Source organism: Ammospiza nelsoni, chromosome 13 (assembly GCF_027579445.1).
Source record: "Ammospiza nelsoni isolate bAmmNel1 chromosome 13, bAmmNel1.pri, whole genome shotgun sequence".
NCBI classification, from domain to species: Eukaryota; Metazoa; Chordata; class Aves; order Passeriformes; family Passerellidae; genus Ammospiza; species Ammospiza nelsoni.
In genome coordinates this window covers 9,517,445-9,545,004 of record NC_080645.1, presented here as the reverse complement: position 1 = coordinate 9,545,004, position 27,560 = coordinate 9,517,445, and the positions used below count along the sequence as shown (strand labels likewise).

Genomic DNA, 27,560 nt, shown 5'->3' with positions numbered 1-27,560 from the left:
TCTCACTCAGTTTAGGACTGATACCCTGCAATCTGCATCACTTAGGAGATTTTAGTTTTTTGTTAACTTCCTAGCATGGACAGTTGTAGGTGAATGAATCAGTGTATAAAGAGAATTAATGTGTTTGAGATTTTGGAAGGAGGTTTTTTGAGAATTTCGTTGGAGTTTTTATTTTATTTTATTAGGCTTGGAATATTTCTAGCTATCTAATCTCATCTGAGCACATGAGGATCTGAATATTACATATTTACATTTTTGAGACATGCATCAATTTTTATAAGTTAACATGGCAATTTTTTATTTGCCAGAATGCAGAAGCTTTCTCCACTTCTAAAAGGTTTTATTTTCATTAAGCTATGAATGCAGAAGAGTGTCTGTCAGGTTTTTTTTTTTGCATTAGCCTGGCTGGTTTATCTTAAGCATACTCAGTAGACTTGCCTCAGTTTTTCTCAAGCTATTGTTCTTTTTTACACTGCGTTTGCACACTGCAGTGCATCTGGGGAATTTCAGCAGTCGGAATATACATGAAAAGAGACCCGCTCTACTTTCATAAGGTCCCTGGATGAATTGGACGAAACCTCAAGGCCCCATGGTGGAGCCAGAGCCGCATTCATATTCCTTGCCATCACCACACATATGATAGCATGAAGCCCAGACCAATTGAAAACTTGACAGTAAGCCTTTTGATTTTGTGGGGAAGCCTTCATCAAGCTGAGAGAGGGAAGGGAATATAGCCCAAACTGGACTTCATACTGTGGCAAGTTTGAAATCCCAGCCCAACCACAGAGCTGCTTGATTGGAATAGTTGGAAACTGTGTCCAGGAATCCGGCAGCAAGAACTTGGCTTTCAGTTACTCTTGCCTTTTTAAAGGAAAACTCACCATACAGGTCACTTGGAAGCCTGATTTATTTTGTCAGGATTTTAAATATGTACACTCTTGCAAGGGATAGTTTTAGTGTGTAGTGTGTAGTGTTTGCTGCTATACAGTTCTGCTCCACAGCAGCTTTGTTTCTTAGCCTGGTGGTGGAACTCTCTTGGCTAAAGCTTCCACACTTTGATGTTTTCTTCTAGGCTGTTTCAGTATTTGGTCCTTAGTCTACTTAAGAAACAGAAAGAAAAAAAAAGAAACCCTCTTTTACACCATATGTGTTAGTATTAGCTGCTCCTTTAAACATTATGCCTGCCCATGTCTTGTAGGTGTGGTATGAAACTGATCTCTGCTTATTTGTCTGGGAATTTCAGCAGTATGTCAGAATTGCTGTTGAACATATGTGTCATCAGTTATGCCACTGAATAACTATTATTCTTCATCCTTTTTGGGCTGCTGTGTCTGGGTGCTGACACACCTTGATATCTGCAGTGGTGCCTTTGGATTTGCAAATGGAAGAGCTGAGCATTTCCTCCTGGGGGAGATGGTGAAGCCTCTGCTGCCCTCCCCCCAGAATACTTAATTTTAAACTTTAATTTTAAAACTACAAAGCTTCTGCACTTTTGGTGCCTATCTAGAACTGCATGTTATTCATTGTCACCCCTGGAATTGTGATCCAATTATGCTCCAACCCAGCTCTCAGTCAGACAAAACTCTTGTTGACTTTCATGAGAGTTTGTCTAATTAAAAGACGAGTTGGGAGTGCAGAAGAGATAAATACCAGAAGCATGTAAAAGTGGCAAACTGATAGATTTGTGCTTTGTGTCAGAAGGTCATCCCTATAACACACTTTCCTGATTGCGATGGGAGACTTCTTTTCCATGGAGTGGTACAGAGTCCCCCCTTCAGTGCAGTGGTGCCTTTTATAGACTGCAATTCCTTATGGCTGAAGCAGAGTGCAAAACACACAATATTGTCTTGTGGCAAGTAAACGGGAGTGCTGCTACTTTAAAATGTTTTGTGGGGTTTTTGTTTGTGGTTTGGTTGTTTATTTTTTTTATGAATCTGTAGCAAGGCTTCTTTCTGGCAACCCCCCACTATGAATAAGGTGGGGTGAGGCTGGGAAGGTGTGTGGGACACATGAGAAGCCCAGCTTGGAGCTCAGGAGGGGTTTATCTGCAAGCCCTCCCATCCTCCCCTCCAGGGCAGCCGGGAGTGCAGCTGGAATGAGGTGCTGGGTTTGCAGTGCCTGCTGCTCACACGCTCTCCAAGGGCTGTGCTGGCTGTGAAGCAGAGTGGAGGCTTGGTGCAGATCCATCCCCGTGGCATGTTAAGGCTCTGTTGGATTGGCTATTCAGCAGTGTTTCCTCAGCCAACATTTTGGGTTTGGTTGATTAGATTATTTCTTAATACCACAACACTGTATAAGAGCATTTACTTTAGTTAATAAGTTTTAGGGTAAGCTGCAAGGTTCAAATGAATCAATTTTAAGCAGAGAACATCATTAGAAAATTATTAGCTTAGAAGCTTAATGTTAAGGAGGAATCTAAACCAGAACTTTTAAGGTTGAATTGTATAGTATTCAAATGTCTTTATAGCTTTCACAATCATCTCCAAAAAACACCTAATCTAAGACTATAAAATTGAATCTGTGTACATCTTAACCCCATAACTCATGCAAATACATGAAAATTGCATCATATAAAAGCATATGCCAGGCATGAGGATGTTATCTCTGTTGCGTTGTATTTAAATGGCTGCAGAGTGTAAACATCCCAGGCTCTGTACATATCCAAAACAGAGGCACCATTCTGCAGGTCTGCAGAGAGAAAAGCTCCATGTGGTTCTTACTGAGAATTGCAGTACCCTGCATTGTATCCCAAAGGGTGCTGAGTGCCCAAAGCCCTTGCCATGCCCCTGGAAGAGCAGAGTGCTCCCACATCTAGAGAGGATGACTCTGCAGCCTCTTCCTCTTCTGTTCCTCAGCTCTGCCAGGTAGGTGCTGCCAACAGCAGAGCCATTCTCACTGCTGTACACCCAGCTGCTTCCCAGGAATTTTGTGAAACAGGAGCATCCCATGTTGTCAAGAGTTAATAATTATACCAAATATATGCTCTGTGATTAAATAACACGCAGCTGGAAAAATTAATCACATCTTGCACTGAGAAATGCTTAAGACTTTTAAAGCAGCAATAGGTGCAGAGTTTAACATTTAAAGATCCCTTGAAATGCCAGGGAATGAATATAAATGACTTGGTGCTCTATAGTATTTCGATACAGTGATGCCAACCAATGGAAGTGCAGGGTTTGATCCTGCTATTTTATAATAGGCTAGTAAATATTTTATTTTGTGCCACGTTCCTTTCACATGTAATTTTAGTCCAAAACCACCACTCCCTTAATAAAGCAGAAGTTTAAATTCATTAATTTTTTAAAGGGGTGATACTGTCTGTTTACCCCACTGCCTGGGCACAGGAGAGGAGGGACATTCTTTTTGCTCTGTGCACCTTCCCTATTTTCTCAGCTTGTCCTGCATTTCAGGATTTAAGGCTTTATTTTTCAGAAAGCTTGTCCCATTGAAGAAAAAAAATATAGGGCCATTTTGTTTGCTTTGCTGAAGGTGCAGACCTGAAGAATCAGTGCTGTGTATAAGCTGCCTCACCCTGCAGTTTCTCTTACCAGGGGCTCATTTGTATGCAGAGGGGATTAGTCAGAATTTACTGTAGCTTCGCCCTGGGGAGCTGTGAACTCCCTAGGAATATGCTCTGACGAAAGCGTGCAGTTGGTAAGATTAGAACAAACCCTTCTGCTACAGAAAGTGCCTTGGTCACTCACTAGGCCTCCAACATTGAAATCATTTTCATTTATAACCTTTTTGATCATTCAACCTCAAAGAAGCCTTGGCTTTTATGACAGCTTGCACTAAAATTGCCCAATTATTTGGGGGGGGCAGGGAGGAGAGGAGTGAGTGAGAATCTGAAAACAGTCAGATGTGAGAGACAGGGCACTTGATCTGCGCTCATGGCTTTTCCTTCCCTTCTCCTACCAATATTTTTACAGCTGTTGACATATATTGAGTTACATGTGGCTGTGCCATATCCCCATGGTATAGTTTCAAAGATCTGTTCACCGTAAAGTGTGCTGTTCTCAAGTAAATGACTCTGACTTCAAGGAAGCACAGTAGTTTAAATGTTACTATAAATACAGGAGCTAAGACATTTTAATTATAATTTTTGAGTTATACAGTGCTCTGTACGTACACGAGGCATTTACTAAAGGCTGGGGATGTGCTCAGGTTACTGTGCTCTCTCGTGGATAAGGCAGTAATTGCAAGCAGCTCATTCTGCTGATCCCCTTTATTTGTGTGTATTTGCACAGTGCTTATTGACAATGAACATCTTGCATTTGGGAACTCAGCTGTGGGAGCTGCAGAAGAAAGAAATAAAGGCAATTCAGAAAAAAATTCAAATTCAGATTCAAGAGATTTTTTTTCTTTTGAGATATCTTAGGAATGTTACTTTTGTCAGAATGTAACTTTAGTTGGGAAATATCAGCACATCTATTGTCCTTTTAATGCCCTTCCAACTCACATCTGGTAACTAGGGCAGATTGAGAATTCAGTACTAACAGATCTGTCAAATTTTTGAGAAAATCCCAGGGTATGGGTTCATTGCTGATTAATTTTTTCATCCATGTAGTAGCATTGGCTTTGGTGAGGTTATTCCTAATTTGCTCTGATGAAAGAAAGAAAAACCCTTATTGTCAAAGTGGGTGCTGCTGTTGTGGGGATAAACGACTACAAGGTGTGGGGAAAGCACAGATAAGCAGCATTATGTGCCAGCAGGTTTGTTTTTATCTGTTAGTGGGTTGGGGGTGTTATTTCACTTTTTAAGCTTGAAAACAAAATGTTATAAAAAGCTTTTACAACATTTGCCCTTGTGCATCAGTACCAGTTATGCACAGTAAAGGCTTCTGCCCTGGCAGTGGAGATCTGATCCTTTTCCTTTGGGCTGGGACAGGCAGCAGAACAGTGAATGTAAGCTTAAATAATTTTGCAATATGGTGACATCATCCTTCAGAGAGTTTTGCTATTAAGATCTATCAAATCAAGTATCAATAGGGCTCCCTTCATGAATTTGTCTCCCTGCTTTACCTGTGACACAGTCATTGTAATGGAGATTTCAACTATCTCTGCTATTACTACTGCAGTAAAAGCAGCTCCTCTCAGTGTTTTCAGGTCCTAAACCAATATTCACTATAAGCAGTAAAAAAAAAAATCTTTCAATGACTGAAACTAATTTTGGATCAAGCTTTTACTGCAGGCTTGGATGCCCATCATTGCTGATGGCATGTTTTTGGTCATGCAGTCTACCGATCTACATAAATTAATAAATAGTATGCATAATAGATAGCACATGTATAGTGAACCACATCTCATGGTTGCCCTGAACAACTGCTGCAGTTTTTAGCAGCATTTCCCATGGCCTTGACTAGAAAAGCTGCTAAAGTTGGAGCCTCTGGGCTTTGTGGAAGTCCTCAGTGCCATTGCCAGCAGATCCTCCTTGGCCATTAAGCAGTGCTTCTGTGTCACTCAGCCAGGGAACGCTATGTACTTCCATTTAAAAACTGTTGTGAAGTCTCCTGAGTAGGAACTGAAAACTGTGGACCACCATCAGAGCTATGTCCTCTGGCCTTTCCCCTCCAAAATTGTAGCAGTCATTTTTTAAGGTGTTTTTGAGTAGCAGTGGGAAACCACACGAGCTGCAGAGATTGTAGGAAGGCACTGAGAGCATCTAACCAAATCTTAACGTCTTTTACTGGATTTGGACTCAAATCTTTGTGTGCTTCCTCTGCTTATAACTTCACCTCTTTTGTGAATCAAACCCAGCTTTTTTGTTGTGCAAATTGTACAGGAGAGTGAGGTCCAGAAAAAGATTTTTTTCTCCTTCTGAGCACCGCTACGAACTCTTACTTGTTCTTGAAGAGAACAAGACCATTCATCTTTAGCACCTTGCAGGTTGTTTTTTCTTTCAAAAAACTTCTTTCAAAGTCAGAGTGTAGGCAAGTGATCTGAATGATGAGAATAAGCCCTGTTCAGATGTACCCAGTCCCTGGGCAACATGTGAGATGGCAAAGGCCATCCGTTTGCATTCGCCTTATGGACATTTCTGTATGTGACACCTTCTATTTTCCATGCTAGTTAAGCAGCCTTCTTCCTGAGAGAAGCACTAGGAAGCTTTGATAACACTTTATTAATACTTAGTTAGCTATATACAAATGAAGTGTTTAATTGATTGATTTTGTGGATATTTTTGATTATGTAAATCCAACCCAAGCAATACTAAGTCCTGTTGCTGGAGGTAGCTCACAGACCAGCTACCTTGCAGGCAGATGTCTGGCAGTAAATTCATCAAAGGCTTGCATGTACAGTTCTTGGCATTTCTTTTCGTTATCACAATTATCAGGGAGTACAGATGAACTGGTTTTCCCCTACATCCTGTTGGATGATTGCTTTTGAGGGAGGAGCCCGGGTGCAGGCAGTGTCAGGGATGCAGCATCTTCCTTGTCCGTGCAACCACCAGGGACACGCTGGCTCAGGCAGGCTGGGGCTGGGGCTGGCCTCAGGGTCTGGCAGAGAAGGGCAAGGGCATCTCAGGCACTCCTGGGGCAGCCAAGCAAAACAGGCTCCCTCCTGCAGCCTGAAAAGCTGGGGCACATTCCCCTCCTCTGCCTTTTAAATGACTTGTATTTGTCCAGTCTGCTTAGGCTAAAATTTAAGATTTGTATTCAGTGGTGCTGACTGACACATTTCCTTTATGAATTCTTGTGGATTGCTATTGATTTTTTACTGTGGTTTTCAAAATCCTACTTCTAGGACTCTAGAGATTTCCCTGCTGCAATAATAATGTATTGTCATTCTTAATATCTCAGCTTCTTGACACAATATTCATATTAAAACCACAAAAAAGCTACATTAGACTAACACCGAGGGTCTGCCTGGAACCCACCAAGGCAGGGGAAATCAAAGTCAAGGCTGAAAATTAGGGCTGACACTGTGAAACGTATCCCATCGTACTTAAGTACTGGAATTCATCTGTGATTGCAAGATCACTTGCATTTGAGAGATGGATTCCTCTGTACAGCAGGAATGAGTTATGATGTGTTGTAAATCCTAAGGATTAACTGTTGTAGTTGAGAGTGCCTATTTTTGTGGAGAGCTACATAAGCCAGCATTATGGAAACTGCTTTAACATCTTTTATGAAATTTTGTTCTCTTTCACAGACAGGGCTATTAAAAATTCATTCTGCATTTCTGCCGCTCGCATAACAATTCTGGATCAGATTGTTCAGGTCAATAAGGAGAGAATAGATATGTCACAGCATTATTTGTATGAGCTTGTAGCCATTTTCCCCTTAACTATGTTGTCCCAAAAACGTTTTGCAGATGTGCGCTGTCTTTTATGAGTGTGATAAACAGTTTGATTTATTCACCTCCATGATGTAAATGTGTTGTGTGAATGTTTGTGGCACCATGGAGCTATTGGAAGGCCTTCCATTTGACCATGTCTTTTGACCTTTCTCATATTGTCTGTTTGGGAGCCAAATTTTTCCAGTCACAGTTTTTTGTGCTAAGTAGGAGAGTTTGCTTAAGTTGTTCTTTGGCCTCTCAGTGTGCTATGTGGAACTCTGTGGAGTGTCAGGAATGAGAGTTGAGAAATAACAGGGAAATATCTTGTGGCTGAGGAGAGGCTGGGAGGGCCTTGCATGCTGGTGAACTTCTCCAAGGGATGTGGGCTGCTCACTGGCACAGGGTCCTCTGCTGCCATCACCCTTCACCAAAAGGGAACAGAAATGTTCTGACAAAATTAAACAAATCAAATATCTAGGTTTATATTTTAGAGCAAAGTGTTTTAACAATATTTTTATTAATGGGTTTAGAAAAAGCTGTTTGTGCCCCTTTCCATCTGCTTCTCTCTTCTGTTATTCTCACATGAGAATCCATCTGACACTACCCCTCCTAGTTCATTAAGGCAATGTGAAGGGGTTTCTTTATAAAGGAGGATTATGGGTCATTTGCATACATCTAGGATCTGCTTTTTGGTGCTGGTTTGAGCAGTGAACAGGTAGGGGCAGGAAGTTGACACATGGATTCCCATCAGAAAGGAGCATTCAGACCTTGTGAGCTGAAGCACCTGGGAACTCAGCACACGTGGAGAGGCACAGTCTGTGCAACATGACCTGGCAGTCCTGATGGAGCCCCAGGGGCACATGACCAGGGGTCATTTTGGTGTAGATGGTGACCAGCTTTACTTGCTACCTGCCTCTGAAGACATCAGTGGACTAAACTGAGGTTTTGGTGTAATTAAAGGGAACTGTCAAACACCAGAACTGTTCTATGTGCACAGAATATCCCACTATGTTTGGATATTCAACAGCACTTGAAGAACTTGTATATGTTGTTTGCTATGAATAGTCTGATACTGAGAAATAGAGCATCACCCCAGCTGCTTTCATAGATGTGGCAATTTCTAGATTAAATTAATTTTAGAAAGACTAGATGAAGTTACAGCTTTACTGGAAAGCTTATTTTCCTCTGGAGAGATGGCTCATGCCTTTCCCTGACCAGACACATCACTCTGCTGGCACTTTGCATTGGTTAACACAATTCAGAGGGTAAATGCTGGTAACTTACTGAGTCAGCATGCAGTTATTGGTTCTTGAACCTACTGCAAATCACAGTTTTTATCATATCCACCAACATCCCCAAAGTGTAGTGTAAATGTTTGGAAAATATCAGTTACCGATTGCATGTTCCATCAGGGTAAGGTATTTCTCCTGAAAGTGTTAAACCTCATAATCAACAAAACTCTTAAATAGAGAAAAAAATTAAAGATGGCTTTAACAGATATGATGTGTCCCAACATTATCACACCAGACCGGTTTAATGTAAATTCAGTACTTTTAAGAAAAAAATTTGTTTTGTTTCTTTGAAATAATGTATGTGTGAGTTAATCTTTCAAGTGAATTATAAATCCCTGTAAATGCAGTTAGCATTGGAATGAGCTATAGTTACAAAAATTGGAATGAAGATAAATCATGTTTCCTTGGTGAAAATCTAATAATAGCAGTCAGGTCCATACAACACTGCTCAGATATAGATCCCCTGTGATTGTGATGTGCTCTGAGGAGCTCATGCTACCCACCCTTGAGATCAAGGTCCACAAGGTTCAATACTGGGCACTTTCAGTGCTTCAAGAGTTTTATCAAAACTATGGCACTTGGGGTGGTGCAAACAGACATGCACCGAAAACACAGAAACAAACAGAATTGCATGATTTTGGAAGAGGCAAGGTGAGACTTTTTTACTTTAAGAGTGATTATAATCCTGAGTGTATTTAAGCGTCTCAAGGTCAATGGCAGCTTTGATAACCTGTGCCAGAACAAGGCTTTTTTGGGGAGCTGGGGGTGGATTGGCAGTACAAAGATGCTGTGTAAAAGCATGGGTGAGGAGGAGCAACGCAGCTCCAGCAAGGTGTGCTGACACCTCTGACCTCATGCCCTTCACAGGAATTAAACTTGTTGTTTTACAGAGTCAGACCTTTAAAAAGAAAAAAAATCCTCTGAGGCCCTCTCCATTCTTTTCTAGAAGTGTATTGGAGAGCCCTTGCTAACACGGATCTTGGAGAATTGTTAGTATTAAACTGCTGCCAGATTACCAAAGTGTAACAATGTACAGGACCTGCACTTTCAGCCACTGTCTCTTCAGTGTGTGGGTGAATGTCAAAGGGAATATTTTGTGTCAGTTCCTTGTGACCCAGATTCCACAGAAGTCTCTTATAAAATAATCTTTGAGCAAACACTACTCACATGTCCTAAGGACACCTCATCCCCATGAACCCAAAGGCAGGAGTGAAGCTGCTGTGCACTGCAAGATCTGTGACTTTCTATCTGAGAATTTTGGTCTTGTTTGATAGTTCAGCCTTTGTGCCCTGCAGATCCATTTTAAATTGTCTGAAGCAGGAATAAATCTATTACAATGACCACCATTTAAAAAAAAATAATACAAGATGGGTCTGTGAAGAGGTGTTAAAGAGTAGAAATGAAAGGCAGAAGTTGTAAGAAAAACCTGTTCATTGGACAGACCTGCAATGCAGTAAATAATAACCTCAGATGTGAAAGACAGCGTGTTCTAGAAAAAAGGCAGTGGAAAGGACTTTTTTTTTTTTTTTTTTTTTTTTTTTTTTTTTTTGTGGGTCTAGGGGAGAAAAGGTCCTTTATTCTTTGGTAACTTTTCTGATTTTAAATATGTGCTTGTCTGGTCATGAGGAGCAAGGTCATTCCTACTGCTCAGGGCCTGGGCTTTGTGCTGGTGTTGGTGGGAGCTTCTCTCCTCTCTCCTTTTCCTCCCTCCCTCTATCTCTCCTTTTCTTTTTCTCCTGAGGTGCAGATGGCCACATTTGCAGGTTAACTGGAACAGCTGGAGGCACATTATTAGCTTCCTGCTGCTAACTCATATTTGCTTAGATTTTTTTTTTTAACAGCAACATAATTTACAAGTGGTAGGCCAGTGACAAAGCTGGCATGTTCTAAATCCGCATCTGATTTATATAATGCTGTTGCTTATCAGTGAATGAAGTCATAATTATTGCTTTGTACCATTAAATAGCATAAATATATAAACTGTTACACAAATTGCAGCAAATGTTTCCTCTAGGGAGCTCTAGACAAAATTTTAATGTAGTGCATTTGTCTGTGGTGGCAGTTTCTATGGTATATAATAATGTTGATAAATTTTACTGTAGCAAGTGACATTTTATAACATTAATCCTGGTGGTAAAAATCTGATGAATACTACAGCTGTAATGGTAGGTACAAGAAGAAAGAGAGCTTTTGACACCAAGTGAATTGATTTTAATAGTGCTTTAGAACTGCAAAGCACAAGGATGGTGCAGAGATGGTAGATGCTTCGCTAAAAGGGGAGAGGACTAGGGCAGGTGCTGGACAGCGAGGCACCAGGGAGTTTGACTTGATGATGGTGATAATTAATTCTTTTTAAAATCTTTATTGATAAATACTTCCTCTGCTTTGAAAAGCAAAAGGAAACCAAATGGTGAGATGAAACCATTTAAAATGTCCCCCAGTTTTTGCAACTCAGCACATGTAAGTGAAGGCACTGTGCTGGGTGCTGTGCTCAGATGCTGTTCCCTGCCCGTGCTGGCAGCTGCTGGGCACAGGGAATGGGCCAAGGGACAACTGGGCAACTTGTGACACAAGGACTGCCATGAGAAATCCTTCCTGTGACTCTGAATAGGGTGGTACAGGGGGCCTTAGCTCCTGTCAGTAACAGCACAAGTGATGTTGCGGGCTTTGCAATCCTTTAGAAATTGCCATTGTGTTGCTCTGTGATCCAGGGCCCGGTGCCTGGGCTGGGCTGGCCCATGCTCTCTGTGCAGGCAGTGGGGTGGCACAGCACTGCCAACGGTGCTGGGCACAGCAAAGTGCCCACCAGAAAGCCCTGGGATTTTCACCACTCATGCCTGAGGTGCCTGGCTTCAGTCATGGCTGAGAGCAGCTGGTGTGCTCCCCTCCTCAGAGACACCTGCCAGGCATGGAGACAAAGGGGGCAGCCCCAGAGCGAGCCTGGGCTGTGCCCTGCCTGTCCTGCCAGCTGTCTGAGGATGGTTTGTTTTGGTTTTATTCCTGGAAATAAGGAGTGCTTATTTTCTCCAGAAAAGCTTTTAAAAAATAAATGGATAACTCAAAGGAGATTCCTCATGGGCACTGTACTTGGGACACTTCTATAAAAATGGAGAGCAGTGTAGTTTTTTACTCAGTCATTTAGATTGCCATGACCCTTCCCCCCGAAAAGTGGGGTTTTTTTTCCTGTTTTCTTCATGACATGACTTCTTTCCTTTTCAAAATCATGTCTCTGTTTCAATAACATCAAAGATAGATCTAGATGGTAAAAATTGCAGCCCCTGGCCATAGGGAAAATCCCAGTGACTTCAGACTGAAGAGCACTGAGGCTCCTGACACACATCGTGGCACGTTGACAGCATTTTTGTTGTGAAACCCTGACATGTCCTATATGGGTTTTCCTTCAGCTGTTTGCTTCCCGCATTTCTAGCATTTCACATGCCCCCAGTAATTATCTTCCTTTCTGAGAAATTGTATGTTTTTTCCTGCCATCCATTAGCATGAAGTTTATTGAGCGGTTGGGGATTAGTCACAGTTCTCTCGGGGGGCTGAAGTGCTGATGCTGGAACAATGTATAAGGAATTCTCCCCCAAGAATGTTGTGCCTCCCTACTCCTCTGCCCCACGTGGGGAGGAAGAACAGAGGCTGAGTTGGCTCCCCTGCCTGGTGGCTTGGGGGGTGCTGGTCTGTACACTCCACCTTGGAGAGATACCCGGGTGCAGGCTATGAACTTTGCTACTGGCTTAAGTGGTTGGAGTTTCAGACACCAGCACTGCTTTAAAAACACAAACATGCCTGGGAGCCCTGCACCTCACCTGTGGTACAGGAGGCACTGCATTACAGGCAGAGAGGGGTGGGAAGCCCATGGCAAGGGCATTTTCCTGTAGGAGTGGCAGGGCAGTGACAGGGATGGCAGCAGCATTGCTGTGGGACAGACATGCTCCACCTTCCTTTGCTGGTCTTCCTCCATCAGAGCTCTCACTGCACCACGGAGCAGTCTCTGGGGTGCTCCATCTGCAGCCTTCCCTTTGCTCCAGCTGCTGGCCAGAGTGGCAGGGGAGGGAGCAGAGCTCCATGACGGGTGGTCTCTGTCCCTGGGGAGGATTGCAGTGGCAGTGCAGTGTGGCCATGGCTTTGGAGCCCTGAGATTTACTTTGAATGTGTATTGCTTGTCAGTGTTACACTTAGTGAATTCCTGTACAGTGCATCATGGCTTGTCCACAGGTGAAAAAGTGAAAAACATGGCTCTGCCATTAACAATTTTAGAAATAAAAACCATCTTATAATGGAAATGTGGCTCTCTGGAAATGTGAATCCTAAGCTGCTTGTCTAAGTGCTTAATCAGCTCAATGCACACCTGAATCATGGTTAATAATAGTAGGGGCTGTACAAGCTTTGTTATGTATTCTGCAATACTGCAGTGATTCCCAGCTCCCTGTGAAGACCACCAGGCCAGTCCCAGCACCAGGCATGTCACAGAAACTGTCTCAAGTTCACACCTCACGCTCTGCAGCACCAGAGGGTGCTGGGGCTGTGAGTAGGCCTGGCTCTATTTACTCACTTCAGCGTCTTAATGCAATTACAAAGATGTTGTGTGTCCAGCCAGCTTGGTCCATGGCAGTGTTTGGTTTGTCTTTAGGAGGTGGTGAAGATGTGTTTGATGATGTTCATGAAGCAACAGGGCCATCTAGAACAAAAGCCTGTGTTACAATTACTTTGTAAAGTCGTTCTGCATTTGTGTGTCTACTAGAAGCACTTATGCTTGAAAGCAGCGTTTGATTTTTTTTTCAGCTACTCTAAATAGATCATCTTTACAGACCACAATAAAATGTTTGTGTAATGCTTAACTGTACATTAAGTAAAATCCTGCATTAGAATATCCCTGTATAATTTCTATTGGGTAAATAAGAGCATAAAGACAAGTATCCCCACAATTCCCATTACCACATTCAGCACTTAGTTACATTAGAAAAATGAGGCATTGTTCTGCCAACTTTTGTTTCCCTCCATTTGTGCTACTTACCACTTATGAATCCAGCAGGCTGACCCATGCAGCAATTATTTCTGAAATCCAGCGATCATGGCACACGTGGGTCCCCCAGCACAGCTACTGCCAGGGCTCCATGGCTAGCACTGTGCTCCTGTGCTCGTGTCTAGAGCATTATTGGCCAGAGCTGGTGTATAACTAATGGCATTTGGAAGGTGTAGGTGTAATGTTGTCTGCTGAAGCATGATTTGTATTGCATTAAAGCATCCTGGTGGTTTTAAACAGGCTAAAGGGGATTTTCAGCTGTGGTCAATTACTGGGCTGCTGCACCAATGGTGTGCAGGGTATTTGGGTACTCACAGGAGCCTGTGTTGTACTGACACCTTGCCCAGGCCTCTGCAGACCAGCTGAAGCAGTTGTGTGTTTGTTTGGGACCATTGTGAGTTTCTGAGTATATTACAAAGTTTCTTTCTATACTCTTCTGCTCGACTGTCCTGTGCTTTGCTCCGGGAGGTGTGCAAGGTGAGCATATCTTCTCCTCTTCCTCCTGAGAGTGAGCACTTGGACTGCACCTTCACTGCTGTGCAAATTGGCAGAGCTGGACGTGCTCCCTTCCCCACCCTCCAGGCAGCAGGAGGGCAGGGGGCAAGGCCAGCCACTGCAGTTCAACTCCAGACCACGGCATCTGCTTTACACAGGGGATGGGGGCAGGAACCAAGGTTCAAAGCTGCCTCTGCTTGTATGGAGAAATCAATATTTAGCCATAAAACCAGGAGAGGCATGTTTGGGAATCGAAGCCTGAGCGAAAGGGTTCCAGTATTGTCATAGAAGATAAAACAAGAGGAAAACATTTTGAATTTACTCTTTGTGTATTGAGGCCTTTTATTATTCATCAGTAAGTAAATATAAGCTAAGGGAGTGATTTGTTTCTAACAAGCTTATAAAATACTAGAGTCATTTGTGAGTTTATTGGAGTGCTGATTATAAACATTCCCTCATGCACACTCCTTTGTGTCAAATTAACATTCAAAATACAAATATTGTATCTTTGAATATTTTTGTAATCTCTTCCCAAGTATTTGAAATCTTCGATGAGAGACGATTGATGATGTTACATGAAAAGTAGCCGAATGCTCTGTCACAGTTTTGGACATATTTTTCATTTCTTTGGCATTTGCTTTGCTCCTGCTGTCTCTTTGAATTGCCTGCTTCATGCTCTAGCATTTGGATTTTGATACAATGCATAATTGATGCTCATCTAGCTGCAAAGATTCAACTGTTGTGTGTGCCACGCTGTCTGCACGCCTCTTCCTGGGATGTGCCCCACAACCTGCCAGGACCTGTGCCCAGTGGAGGAGTGGCCATTCACACTGGGGCTGGTGGCCTTGGCACTGCTCCCTGTAGTTGCTGGGGCAGTTCAGGCACATGGGTGGCACCAGGCCATCCCAGGTCTCCCAAAACACTCCCTTGAGGAGCTGGACTTTTCTGATCACACCTCAGGACTGATTTTGGAGTTCCTCTTGTGCAGCAACGCACTTTCTGTTGGCAACCATAAGGAGGAGAGATGCAAAGAGTAGGCATCATCTACTACTCATCATACCCATCTATAGGATGAGTAGTTGATGCTTTAGACCATTCCTCTGTGGGCAGTTTTCCAAAAGGATGGGCTGTGTGGGGAAGCATCTCAAGGCCTTTTCAGGTGCTGCTGGTTGAGACTAACAAGCTTTAGGACACAGATCTTGGCAGCCCTTCTTGCCTCTATGGCTACAGACTTGCCACTTCACCCCCTCAATACAGCAAGTGTATTTGTAGTTCACTGGGACAGACCTTTTATTTTACAATTTTACTATTTTGTTTTCCCCCATTCCTACTAAAACATTCCCCGTGTTATCGGTACTCTGCTTTTCCTGTCAGCATGGACCTTGTTTTTATTAAGCAGAGGAAAATCCTGCAAGGGTGGGTCTTAGGCTAACATTATTATAGTGGCTGCCATTTAAAAAGTCAATTTTTGCCTACAGGCAAAGTATTGTTATCAGAGTTCATACCTATTTTGCATATATACAATTGTATCTTCCCTGCCTCTCTGGGGTGATAGGAGCAAATGCCGACTTCTTAATGCTGATTGTTGAATCTGAGGTTAAAATAAGAACTCACAAAATAAAAAAAAAAGAACAAAATGGTGGATAGCAGGTCTCTGACATAGATAAACCTTTTTGGTTGAAGCAAGCTATGATGGCTTGATTGAGAATCTTATTTTGTTTGAAGGCCCAGCTGAAAAGCAGCTTGATCTTTCCTCTCCTTTTTCATTCCTTCATTGTAAGTTTTGCAGGGCTGTGGAATATGGTTCTTCTCATGTGGACTTATTAGGTGGACACCCCAAGTCTCTTTCAAGTTCAATGATTGCACATCAGGCCTTTCTCTGCAGCAATCTGAAAACACGTTTGGATCTTTCCAAGGCACCTCTGCATGGCTCCAGTCGTACCATGCACACCCTGAAAGCACCCATCCTGCTGAGAACATCTTAGTGCTTCAATTTGGGATGAGGCCTGGGGCTTGGCATTTTAAATTTTTTTCAATTTTATTTTATTTTATTTTTAAATGTAACTTCTGAGAATGAGAGGAGTTGCAGAGAGCCCAGGACACCTTACAATGCCAAGAGCATGAGATCTAGGTGAGTTTAAGCAAAAATAGCTCTGTAGGACTCCTGCTCTTAATGAGCCATCAGAGCCTCCTGAATGTCCTTGTGTTTTGATGCCATGGCATGCTCACACTTTCAGGTGGCTGCTTCAGCTCTGCTATAGGACTGGCTCTTCCAGATCACTTTATTTAACCAAAAATACAGATTTGCCTTATCTTTTACACTATGTCTTCTGTCACAGACCACATATGTTCTCCAGAGTCTGTCTACAGTGAGAGTTTGCACATGGCTTTCCTCAGTGGATTAAAAAGCTAATGACATATAAAATTAAGAAAATGTGTTTCTAAAAAAAAAATAAAAACAAGCTGGCCATGTTGTGCACTGACAGAGCCATGTTATGACTGCCAACAGCCATATATTCCTGACTGAACTACAGACATAGTAAAATAGAAAGGAATTTGTTCACAAAGGCAGAAACCTAAGTCTTCTGAGTTTAGCATCCCAGAATAAGGTTCTGCCCATGCTTCCCTGCCACGGGTGCTCCTCCCAGCTCTGCAGGATGTGTGTGCTGGTCTGAGCTTTCCTTCTGTGCAGAGCTCAGGGCAACTGCTTCAGTGCTGCCTGTCCAGCTCCAGATCATCCATGAAGTGTGCAAGCTGGCTGGCTCGTGCAGCACAACAACACGTGTAAAGGGGTATGAGTTTGATACTAGGTTTTATGCATTGTAATCCATGTTTGCATGTTAGATGAGCACTACCCAGAGTCACTTTACAGTCTGTGTTATGCAGAGCCCTTGCTCAGCTGTCAGATCTCTTCCAGAGAGTCACTGGGTAGCAGTGACTCTTCTTATTCAAGATGAAGCTGGCTAGAGGGTTTGATTTCCACCTGGACTGTGGAGAGTGAATCAAGCAAATTGCACCAATATCAATGGGAGATGCTCTGTACATTTACTTGTGCATAATCCCACAGTACAAGAATATATGTCTCCATAATGCAGAGATGCTTAAGAAATTTTCTTGTTTTCATGCAGATTCTTCTTTTTGACTGCTTTAAGGAATATCATGTGTTACTGCACCCTGGGATTCCTGATTTAAAATATGTCTCATAGGGGAGGTTCATTCTTTTGGGCATATTTGCACTTAACGAGCTCTGAGGGATAGTCAAGCCATGCAAAATCAGTTACCTGTCTTAGCCAGCCAGACCTTATTTAGTCACCCTTGGCTCTCTGTGTTTGCAGTGGCATCTCATTTTGACATCCCCAATAACTGATTTGTGTCCCTGTCCCTGGGGAGAAGGAGGAAGGAGGCACGTGGGTAGGGTGGGGAACAGGAGCCTCTCTGGGGCTGGGCTGTGACATGAATTCAACCCTCAGATGAACAAGTAAGCTCTGGTGCAGTTGTGCTGAGTGCTCATGTCAAGATAGCTGGGTAACCATCATTTTTATTTTCTAAGAAAAAGCTGAGAGGTGTTTCTGGGCTTTTTGCTTATCTTTAGGTATTTCAAAGAAATTTGATCTTTAAGTTGATAACAATGCCATAAGAGATTGCTTTTTAACCAGAGACTTCTCCCTAGGAATACTGTTTCTTAATAAGACAACAAAATTAATACATATTTAAAAGAAATGCATTTATTTGGGTAAGTGGTGCAAATTGCCCCAGCATTATGGGGGTGCAGCATTTGGCCAGTCTCTGAGTGTTAGGTGATCTGCCACAAAAATGATGCTCATGGCTGGTTTTCAATTGCATTTTTAACTCTGTGCCCACTGCACCATTTCCCAGATATCTATATTATTACAATCTTTTGTTAGACCATAGCTGATACTGCTGTAAAGTTTACATTGCTGGATACATACTTCCATGTTTATGCAGATTTTGCAATATCAGAATAAGGCCCCTTATGCCAATGCACCTGTACTCACGCAAGAGGCATTGCACCAATGCAGGGATAATAGAATATTTTTTTGCTGATAGAAATAAAAGTCTACCTTCCCACTGAAAAAAAAAAATTAAAAGTTGACATTTATTATGTTTTAAAGCCTGAAAGAACCTTCAGTGTTTCTTGGTTAAATTGTACATTTAGGTGGGTTATTTTTAGGAGTTTTATTTCTATTTCTCCTTTTACTGGTTTTTCTGCTTCCCTGATGCCATCATGGGAACTGTTTATGCTTTCTCTTACTCTATGCATTGCTGAGTGTAGTTGACAACAACTGGCTTGTAGCCTGTCATGTTAATTATATATTATTAGAGAACACTAATCTGATGATTATTTACACGATAGATTTAAAGTCTATCATGTCAATGTGTGCTTGGGAAATGGCAATGTGAACATCAGTGATACACATCCGTGGGAGTTGGTGTTTTAACAAACACTGTGTGCTGTCCCAGGAGTGCTGGGCTGGCTCAGGGGGCTGCTCACCCTGCCCTGCACCCTCAGCTCAGGGGGCTGCTCACCCTGCCCTGCATTCCCAGCTCAGGGGGCTGCTCTCCCTGCCCTGCATTCCCAGCTCATGGGGCTGCTCTCCCTGCCCTGCATTCCCAGCTCAGGGGGCTGCTCTCCCTGCCCTGCATTCCCAGCTCAGGGGGCTGCTCACCCTGCCCTGCACCCTCAGCTCAGGGGGCTGCTCTCCCTGCCCTGCATTCCCAGCTCAGGGGGCTGCTCTCCCTGCCCTGCATTCCCAGCTCTGGGGGCTGCTCTCCCTGCCCTGCATTCCCAGCTTAGGGGGCTGCTCTCCCTGCCCTGCATTCCCAGCTCAGGGGGCTGCTCTCCCTGCCCTGCCCCCCAGCTCAGGAATGTCTGAGTACTCAGAAGTGCAAAATGCACCCAGTAACAAGGCAAATGCCTTTTGAGCAGTGGTTGTGGGATGCAGCTGCCCCCCTGCACCCAGCCAGGGGAGGGATGGCTTTGCCTTTGGCACCTCGTGGCTGGCGGGTCCTGGAGCTCTGGTGGCCCCTGTGTGACCACGGTCACTGCATGCTGGCACTGCAGGAGGCACGGGTGGGATGTGCTGGGGAGGGGGCACCTCACAGCTCTGGGGGCCTGCTGCTGAGGCTGGGGAGTGTGCCAGGCCTGTAAAAGGAGAAAAAAAGGGCTTTACACCTATTTAAAGTAGGTTTAAAGCTTTGCATGTTTTTAAAGCATTGGCATATTCCAGTGGGATGTTTAATAAGAGTATAATGATGTTTTAATTTTAATTTTTAATTTCACAAGAAGAATAGATGCCAAGTAGATGCTAGTTATTGCTGTTTGTCTGTACTGAGCTGTTCTATGTGATATTGTCAATAGCATGAGAAGATGAATGTGTTCCTGTTGTGCAGCAGTACAGGGAGCTGCTCCCAGGGAGGAGAGCAGGAGCAATAAGGTGTATTTAGTTTTCAGCAATATGATGGCATGAGGGAGGATAGTGCAGGGAATAGCTGTGTGGCAATGGATTCAGGGCTGTGTTACTTCAGTTTCCTCAGGTATTGACATTAAACTTGAAATAACACAACTCTGAGTATTTCAAAACATTGAAATACATGACTTGATTTGAACTGTGTGGGAATTAGGTGTTCTTACTAAACTCTAGTTATTCCTAGAGGTTCTTTAGTCTGGATAAAGGTAGTTCTGTGTGTGGTTGTATGGACTTGCACACTCAAAGAGAGCATGTGTTTTTTTCCTGTATGGGTTTTACATTTCCATTTTTACATGGAAGCCAGTGGAGTTATTCCTTAATCAATTATTGTGAAGGAGCAGTCAGACCTATCAGGCTTCAGTCCACAAAAAGTTTTAATATAGGCTATTAAAATAGGCATCTTCAGAGAAAGGCTGATAAAGTGTGAAGTTATTGTGCTGAAGTATTGTGTGCACTTCTATAAATTATGTTTATGCAGTTTCCCAGATTAATATCTAAATCTAAAATAAAGCTTTGCAGGCAGGCCCCTCTGGGGCTCTGCAGACAGAGATAGATGATGCACAACTCCATGAACTCCTTTGAACTTTCAGATTTTATTTTTCTTGTAAACTGAAAATTAAGTTGATGAAGCTGGGCCTGGCAGCCCCATCCCATGAGTGTGAGGCTCAGCCTTCCCCCCAGGAGCAGTGGGAGCACACAGCCTGCATCCAGGAGCAGGGCAGGGGCTCTGGAGCAGCACAGGAACTCGCAGTCAGGAGGAAACTCCCTTCAATCTCCTCTCCAGTCCCTCTGGGACCATGCTTCTTTTTGATGGTCATTTTAATATTGCAGTGTACTGACATATACTGGAGGCAGTGAACTTGCAAGCTACCCTATAAATAATTTGGCATCTAATTCTGCATATTTTGAGCTCAAGGCCCCCTAAGATGATGAAAGAGTTTAAAGCCTGTTGTGTGGTTAGGCTAATTTAGCGTGGAAAAGAATACCTTTTTGAGTCTGAAGAAGTGCATCACAAGTAACCCTGGAGTTTGTTACCAGGAATCTATAGGAACTTCCTCTAGCACCAGCAAGTCCTGTAGCTTCTGTCCCCTAATATAGTCCCTGATTTCCTGAATCCATTTTCCCCAGAGAGTCTCCCCACCTGAAGAAGAGCAATTGCCCTTTGTGCTGATAAACCCTTGTCTGGGCTGCCCATCCTTTGGAAAACTATGATAAACAGACTTGATTTTAATGACTCTTATCTATAGGCAAATATAGGGAAAACCAGCAAATTACATATGAATGCATGTTGGGAACGCTGTATTTTTGCTGGTATTCCTTATATAGTTTCTAGAAAAATCTGAGCCCCCATGTTATCATTTTTCATTAAAGTGATGTTTCTAACCACAGTGGACAGCTCTCATATCCCTTGAAAACTTATAATAGTAAAATTGTCATAAGGATGAAGCAGAAATACAAGATTTTATTAAACAATCTTCAGCTCATAAAAGACATCAGTGTTGTGCCATTCTAGATCATATAAATATATTTCAAAGCAGAATCATATTTCAGCAGAGAGATAAAGCACAAAAGAATATGATTAGTGGATACCAACATAAAATATTAAACCGTCCAAGAAGGGGTGTAGGTGTGTGTTTATCCACACAGGCACGTTGGCGGCTGAGAGCAAGGAAAGATTTTGGCAATCTGTCAGTGGAGTCATGAGCACAGATATCCATGGCATTGTGTGTGTGTGTTGTGCAGTGGCAGGGGGGTTTGGCATGGTTTCTCACAGCGCAGAGCCGGGTGTTTCCTCACAGCCACTGAAACCGCTGAGGAAACATGATGGGTGTCTTTAGTCTGGCAGAGTCGTCAAAGGGAGATACGAGCTCTACCTGGATAAATAAATAAGTATAAATAGTTTTCTTTCTGATATGTGACCAGATTATTTTCCAGTTGATTTCCAGCCAAGGTCCCAAGGGGGCCACAGATCAAAAAAAGATAAGGGTCAGTTACAAGGTTGAGCTCATTCGGTGTTGCCATAGTAACTGACCTCCAGCATCCCTGGGAGGACGGCACCCAGCTCCCCAGGTGACATTTCTGTTGCCACGCCATCAATCCGCTGCCTTTCCCCGCCCAGGCTGCCTGATGGCCGTGCTGCAGAGCACCGGGTGCCACTGGCAGTGCCAGCTGGAGCACGGGCTCTCCTTGACCCCAGCAAAGGGAGCATGGGCTGTCCTTGGCCCCGTGCTGCCCCCAGCAAAGGGAGCACGGGCTCTCCTTGGCCCCAGCAAAGGGAGTGCAGGTTCTCCATGGCCCCATGTCCTTGGCCCCATGCTGCCCCCAGCAAAGTGAGCGTGGGCTGTCCTTGGCCCCGTGCTGCCCCGGCCTTGGCCCTGTGCTGCCCCAGCAAGGACAGGGCCCAGCCGCGCCCCCAGGAGCAATTACACAAATGCAGTGCAGCAGTGTGGCCCAAAGGTTTGTGCAGCAGGTCATGGGTTTAGGCAGCAATGGCAAGGAGGAAGTGTTGACCATACAGAAGACATTGTTTTTGTCCAATGTGACCATCTGCAAATTTGCTGTCCCCTTGCAGCAGTTGCAGTGTGTCTTCAGACCTTGGTTTTACTTCCATCCTTGGATTGTTTTTAATGAAAACCAGTGGTGGAGTGGTGCAAAGCAGATGAGGGATCAAAGTGGTTCTCTGCAGGCTTTGTGTTTGAGTGGGGTGTCCATCACTGCTGCCCTACCCTGGTTCCAGCCCCTTGCTCCTTCACAACCACATGGAAAAAATTGCTGGGGAAGCTCCTTTTCTTACATTATAAATTTTTCCCTTTGATTTGTTATTTACTGGGAAATGAATTGCATAAACAGAATAGTTCCATGCAGTTTTCATTTTATTTCCCTGTGTTCATTCCAATTCCTATTTATTTCTACCATAATTAGAGCACACGGCCCATTTAATTCTACTGAATTTATGATCTAATGGACAGAAGAAGGTTCTCTGTGAATACAGTATATTAATGCTTTGTTACACTGAATCACAGTATTTCAAAGTTCATTAAAAGCACGGTTAACTCATGGATGTTAACATCTGAGTACAGGGAAGAAATTCCTTTTTATTGGCTTAATTTGCTGCAGTAGAGTAGAAATATACTGGTCTGGAAAGCTATAGTGTGGGATGTACATGTTGTTGTCAGCAAGGAGCATCAGATTATTTTACATGATCTCTCAAATTAGGACTGTTGCAGTTATTCTGTAGGGGAAAATTTTTGCTTTATTAAATCGAGTAGAAGAGAGAAGTTTTAACTAATAGTAAAGACAATGCCATCTTGATATTTGGTGTTCAAATCTACTCGTTGGTATAACGTGTCAGTACACGACAGTGTTAACATGTACTTCCACATTGCCATTAATATAGTTATAATTAGAAATGCAGCTGATACAGTAAATGGGTTTAATACAGCATTATTAATTATACTGCATCCTCGCCAGGAGGCTGCTGGTGTCGGTTCTCTTAGAGGCTTAGAGACTCATTGTAATATGTATTAAATGCACATTGCTGCAGCAGAAATAGCTTCATGGAGAAGCATATTCCCACTCTAAAATGGGCAGGATGGCAGTGTAAGTGCTACTAAACACTCCATCAACATATTTAAAACTATCCTGCAAAGGCGCCCGGCCTTGGGAACAATGAGTGACGTGCTCTGCCACCACGGTTCAGCTGGGTCTGGCAGCCCACTAATCCTCACTAACAGGCAGTAAATTATGTACCTCCAAATTTATACAAATGCCTGCCTTTGACATCAGCGGGCACCACCCAGGTTTCACCTTCAGGATTCAGATAATCAGCTCTCATTCCTACTGGCTTCCCTCAAGACCAGTATGGAAATAAGTATGTGTCTGCCAGGGATCAAATGCTTTTGGAGACAAAAGTAGGTACTGAAAACATTACAGGATACTATCATCTCCCCATGATACTTTTACACAAAGCGCTCTGTTCCTCTTTTGGCCTGACATAGTTTCAGCCTGACAGAATCCAGCAGGCCTGCTTGTTTTAAACAAGAGCACATCCTATTATTTTTTTGAGAAATGAAGTGTAAAATTAATGCTTATTATTTTGAGCTCAGGAAAAAAAGGCAAGAAACCCAAGATTCTTGTTTGCTGTGCATTGCTTGTTTAGTCCTGTAATCATCTGATCCCTCCATAGATACGCTTATGAAGAAATGGGAGAAGATCTGGCATAACAAACTGTAAAAATCTGCATTTTATTTTACAAATGAGAGGGGCTGCATAATTCACTTGAGTTATGTAGGTCTCTCATAGATGCTTGTCATGCTAGAACAAAAAAGGCGAATAAGAATGAGGGAAATGATGATATGTTTGCTTTTGCCCAGCACCACACATTTGACTGTCACACCACATTGTCAAAAAGCCTCCTTGCAGGTACCTAGATGATCTTATATAATTCAAGGAAGTTATTCTCCAAAGGTGACTGAGTATCCCTGTACATGTGCTGTGTTTCTGTGTAAAATAATATGCTGTAAAATGCCATAGAGGAGAGAGTGATTATAGCAGCAATTCTATCTATATCTTTGGGTATTTTCATATTTTGAATACACATGCATGAAAAGAGAAACGTTTGTCATGCTAACCATGGTACTTTTTCCCCCTTTTTTTCTTTCTGGATGGTTTTATAGACACAAGAAATACATAATGGACTCCTGTGGGAGTGGAATAAAAACCCCCACCGGTGAGGAGAAGGCCTTATAATTCAGAAGTGGATTTGCAAATCAAAAGGTCTTGCCTCGAGTGGGATAAATTTCCAGATCTGCAGGAACCCATTATGTTTTATTATTTTTCATTCTAGTTTTAGTTTGTTTGTTATGGGTTTAACTATTTAAAATACTGCAGGGATCAGCCAAGAAAATACACAATCTCTGTTACCTAATTAAACATACCAAGCTTGTAAGGATATTCTTTAACTGAAATGCTGAGCATTGTTTGTTTTTCTTTTCTTTTTTTAGTTTTACTCAAATTATAGATATTTAGGCTGGAAAAGGAGCAGCAGTCTAGTCATCAGTATGTGTCCATCTGTATTTATGGACACATGTGCTCACACAGGACCATAGGCTGTACATGAATCACTGTTTTCCAAACACCCAGTATGTAGAGGGTAGAAAATTAATGTCAAACATGATTTCTCTGATTTATTCGTAGAAGGCATTTGTTCCATTCCCCCCAGTTCCTGCTTTGTCCTCTGCAGGTTGATTGCAGCATTTGGTTGCTGTACACAGCAGTGTGGCTGGGCATGCTCAGCATGAGGCTCATGTCCCTTCCCATCTCTTCTCCCCTCTGGAGCAGGTTGCAAAATTCACACAAAGCCAGAACTTTTCAGGCAAGGGTCTGATGGGAGACTCCAGCCTTAGGCCACAGTGAGGGAAGAGGGCCTGGTTTGGAAATGTACACACTGGAGAGGGCAGCGTGCCCGCCCATGGAGGCTGCGCGAGCGGAGCATTGCAAACCTCGGCGCGTCCTAGAAACATCCCAGTCCCTGCTTGTGGCTCCCAAGAGAATCCATAGAGCTGCTGCCACGGAGCTACCAGCCCTTTCATCTTTCTGTTCCTGGCTCTTGCCTTTTCTCTTTTTATCTCCTTCCCAACTCACCTGTTTACATGTCCCCACGCTGCCTCCCCATTCCCCCGCAGCTCTGGTGGAGCACTCACTGTGGGCACGCAATGCCACAAGGGTTCCAGAGGCAGCACGGGCAGCTCCCACTGTCCCAGCCTTGTACAGGGGCCTTGGAATCCTGATAGTACCAAAGGCTTCATAGCAAGCAATACTTCCCTTCTCTTTAGCCCCTTTTAAGATAGAAAAAGCTAATTTGAAGCAACTGTAAGTAAAGACCGTGCTCATGAGGGCTCACATTATTTGTAAGAGCCAAATGTATTTGGCAAGGATTAGTTAATGGGGTAATGTAGTAATTTCTTAGCAATCTTGGAACTAAAAATTAATAATCATTGATATTTGAGGATGTAAAAATAAAGGTGAGTGTAGAACAAAAGAAAGAATTTATTTAGTTTTTAAAATGTGTTTTCAGGAGAAGCTCATGAGCTGCCACAGTGAAGGAAAGAACCACTTTTAGGGAGTTATTTGCAGAAACCAGGCACAGTATTAAAACCTTTTAGGTAGTTTCTTTAGGTAGTTTTTATAAACCACATGCTATGTTTTCTAAAATTCTGCAACTCCCTCCCTCCCTTCTCTTAAGAAAACCAAAGCATTGTTTAGTTTTATGTGTGAAAATTGCTTTAACATGACTTCAGTTCTTCAAAAAAAAAGCTCTGTACCCAGAACCACAAACTTCAGTAAATAGAGAAGCATAGTTTCTTGCAAAAGTGCTAGACTTAACCGAGGGTAATAATTATTGCTATTTCACTGAGTTCAGTTAGAATATAGACACAGCTAAAATGGGGTCTGGGTATTCAATACTTAAGATATATGACAAGGAAAATCCACAATCAAATTACATTAAAATACCTTCAGTGGTTTCTCTACACCTTGTAAAAAGCCAAGATATAAAAAAAATTTACACTGACACTCTGCTCTCAGCTCCTGCTATTCTCCAACACTTCCTTGCTCTCCTGTATGTTTGCAGTGTACTCTGAGGTGAAGACATCACTTCAGCCCTCTGTCAGTGCTGGTGGCTGAATCCACACTATTAAAGTGCTTTTAAATGCTGTTTGACTCTTTAATCCCCTGCACCCAGGGCAGGGCTGCTGTCCCTTTGTGGCAGGGCTGTTGGGAGCCCTGTGTTGGATGGAGCTCCCAGCAGAGCCGGGGTGTGGGGGCTGCAGCCCTGAGCTCCAGCAGCCCCTCCTGCTCTGGGGCTGGGGGTCCTGGGGCTCCTGGGGGCCCTGTGCCCAGCACAGCCTTCCCCACCGGCTGCTGCTGCCTCCCCGACGCTAATCTGCTGTGTCACTAACAAGTTGTATCATTTGAACCTTGCAGAGGAAGGCATCAATCATGAGTGCAAGCTGTGTAACCAGATGTTTGACTCTCCGGCAAAGCTCCTGTGTCACCTGATTGAGCACAGCTTTGAGGGGATGGGAGGCACATTCAAATGCCCTGTTTGTTTCACAGGTAAGACAGGGAGGCCAAGACAAGCCTCAGCGTGCATGGCTAGATCCAGAAATGACACTCGGGGGATTTGTAAAATACTGTATTCCTTTCCCTGGGAAAAAGAAATACTGTGCTTGGAAATGTTCAAATATCCTCTGTCTGAGCTGGGGCTCGCTCTGCCGAGCAGCTCTGTGGCATCTGACACCAAGCAGCACTGCCACACGCAGCAGGCTCTCCATGGCCCCCACGCCTCCAAACATTTACATTTTGCCTGGTGACTCACAGGTGCTGTGTGTTTGCAAGGGCAGGACTTGCAAGGGATGGACCTGCTCTTGCAAGCCCTAATTCACCTGAGTAAGGACTCTTTAAAGGCCAGGTGGTTCACGGTCTGCTTATAGTGCTGAGTAAATGGGAGTAAATGTTTGATAACACCAAATTGTACAACTCTATGGTTTTGCCAGCTGCTGTCTCAGAGTTTTTTTTTTAATCCAGTTTTCTTACAGTGGTACATTTCTAAATTCTGTCTGAGAGCCTGCTAGGTATTCCTTCTCTGTAGATCATTTAAGCTGTCTCATCAGTGCAAATGATCATGGGTGAGTCTTGCTTTTCCAGGATCTGCAGGGTGCATGCTAAAGGCTGCCTTTTATACTCTCTTCAACACAGTAGTTAACATCTGCATTTCTGATCTGTTTGAGAGATAAGGATGGTGTAGGTGTCACTGTGGGCCTGTTGTCAGTAAAGGGGCATGACCTGCTATTGCTTTAACTTTGGTGGGAATAAGGTGAACCTACATTCTTTAGGGTTTGACCCACCATTTGAGAAACTGCTTTTTGTGTGAGCTTGGAGTTAATATATTCTTTCTGAAATGTGCTGTAAAAAATT

The 27,560-nt window shown here is 43.2% G+C and overlaps 1 protein-coding gene across 3 annotated transcripts in view; it reads left to right on the top strand.

Moving 5' to 3' along the window:
• ZNF423 (zinc finger protein 423) overlaps positions 1–27,560 on the top strand; it is a 225,754-nt gene that overhangs the window by 175,939 nt on the left and 22,255 nt on the right. For all 3 annotated transcript variants that reach the window (XM_059481589.1, XM_059481590.1, XM_059481592.1), the window contains one exon: positions 26,568–26,699. In XM_059481589.1, the coding sequence (XP_059337572.1) occupies positions 26,568–26,699 (132 nt within the window). The remainder of the gene's footprint in view (positions 1–26,567; positions 26,700–27,560) is intronic.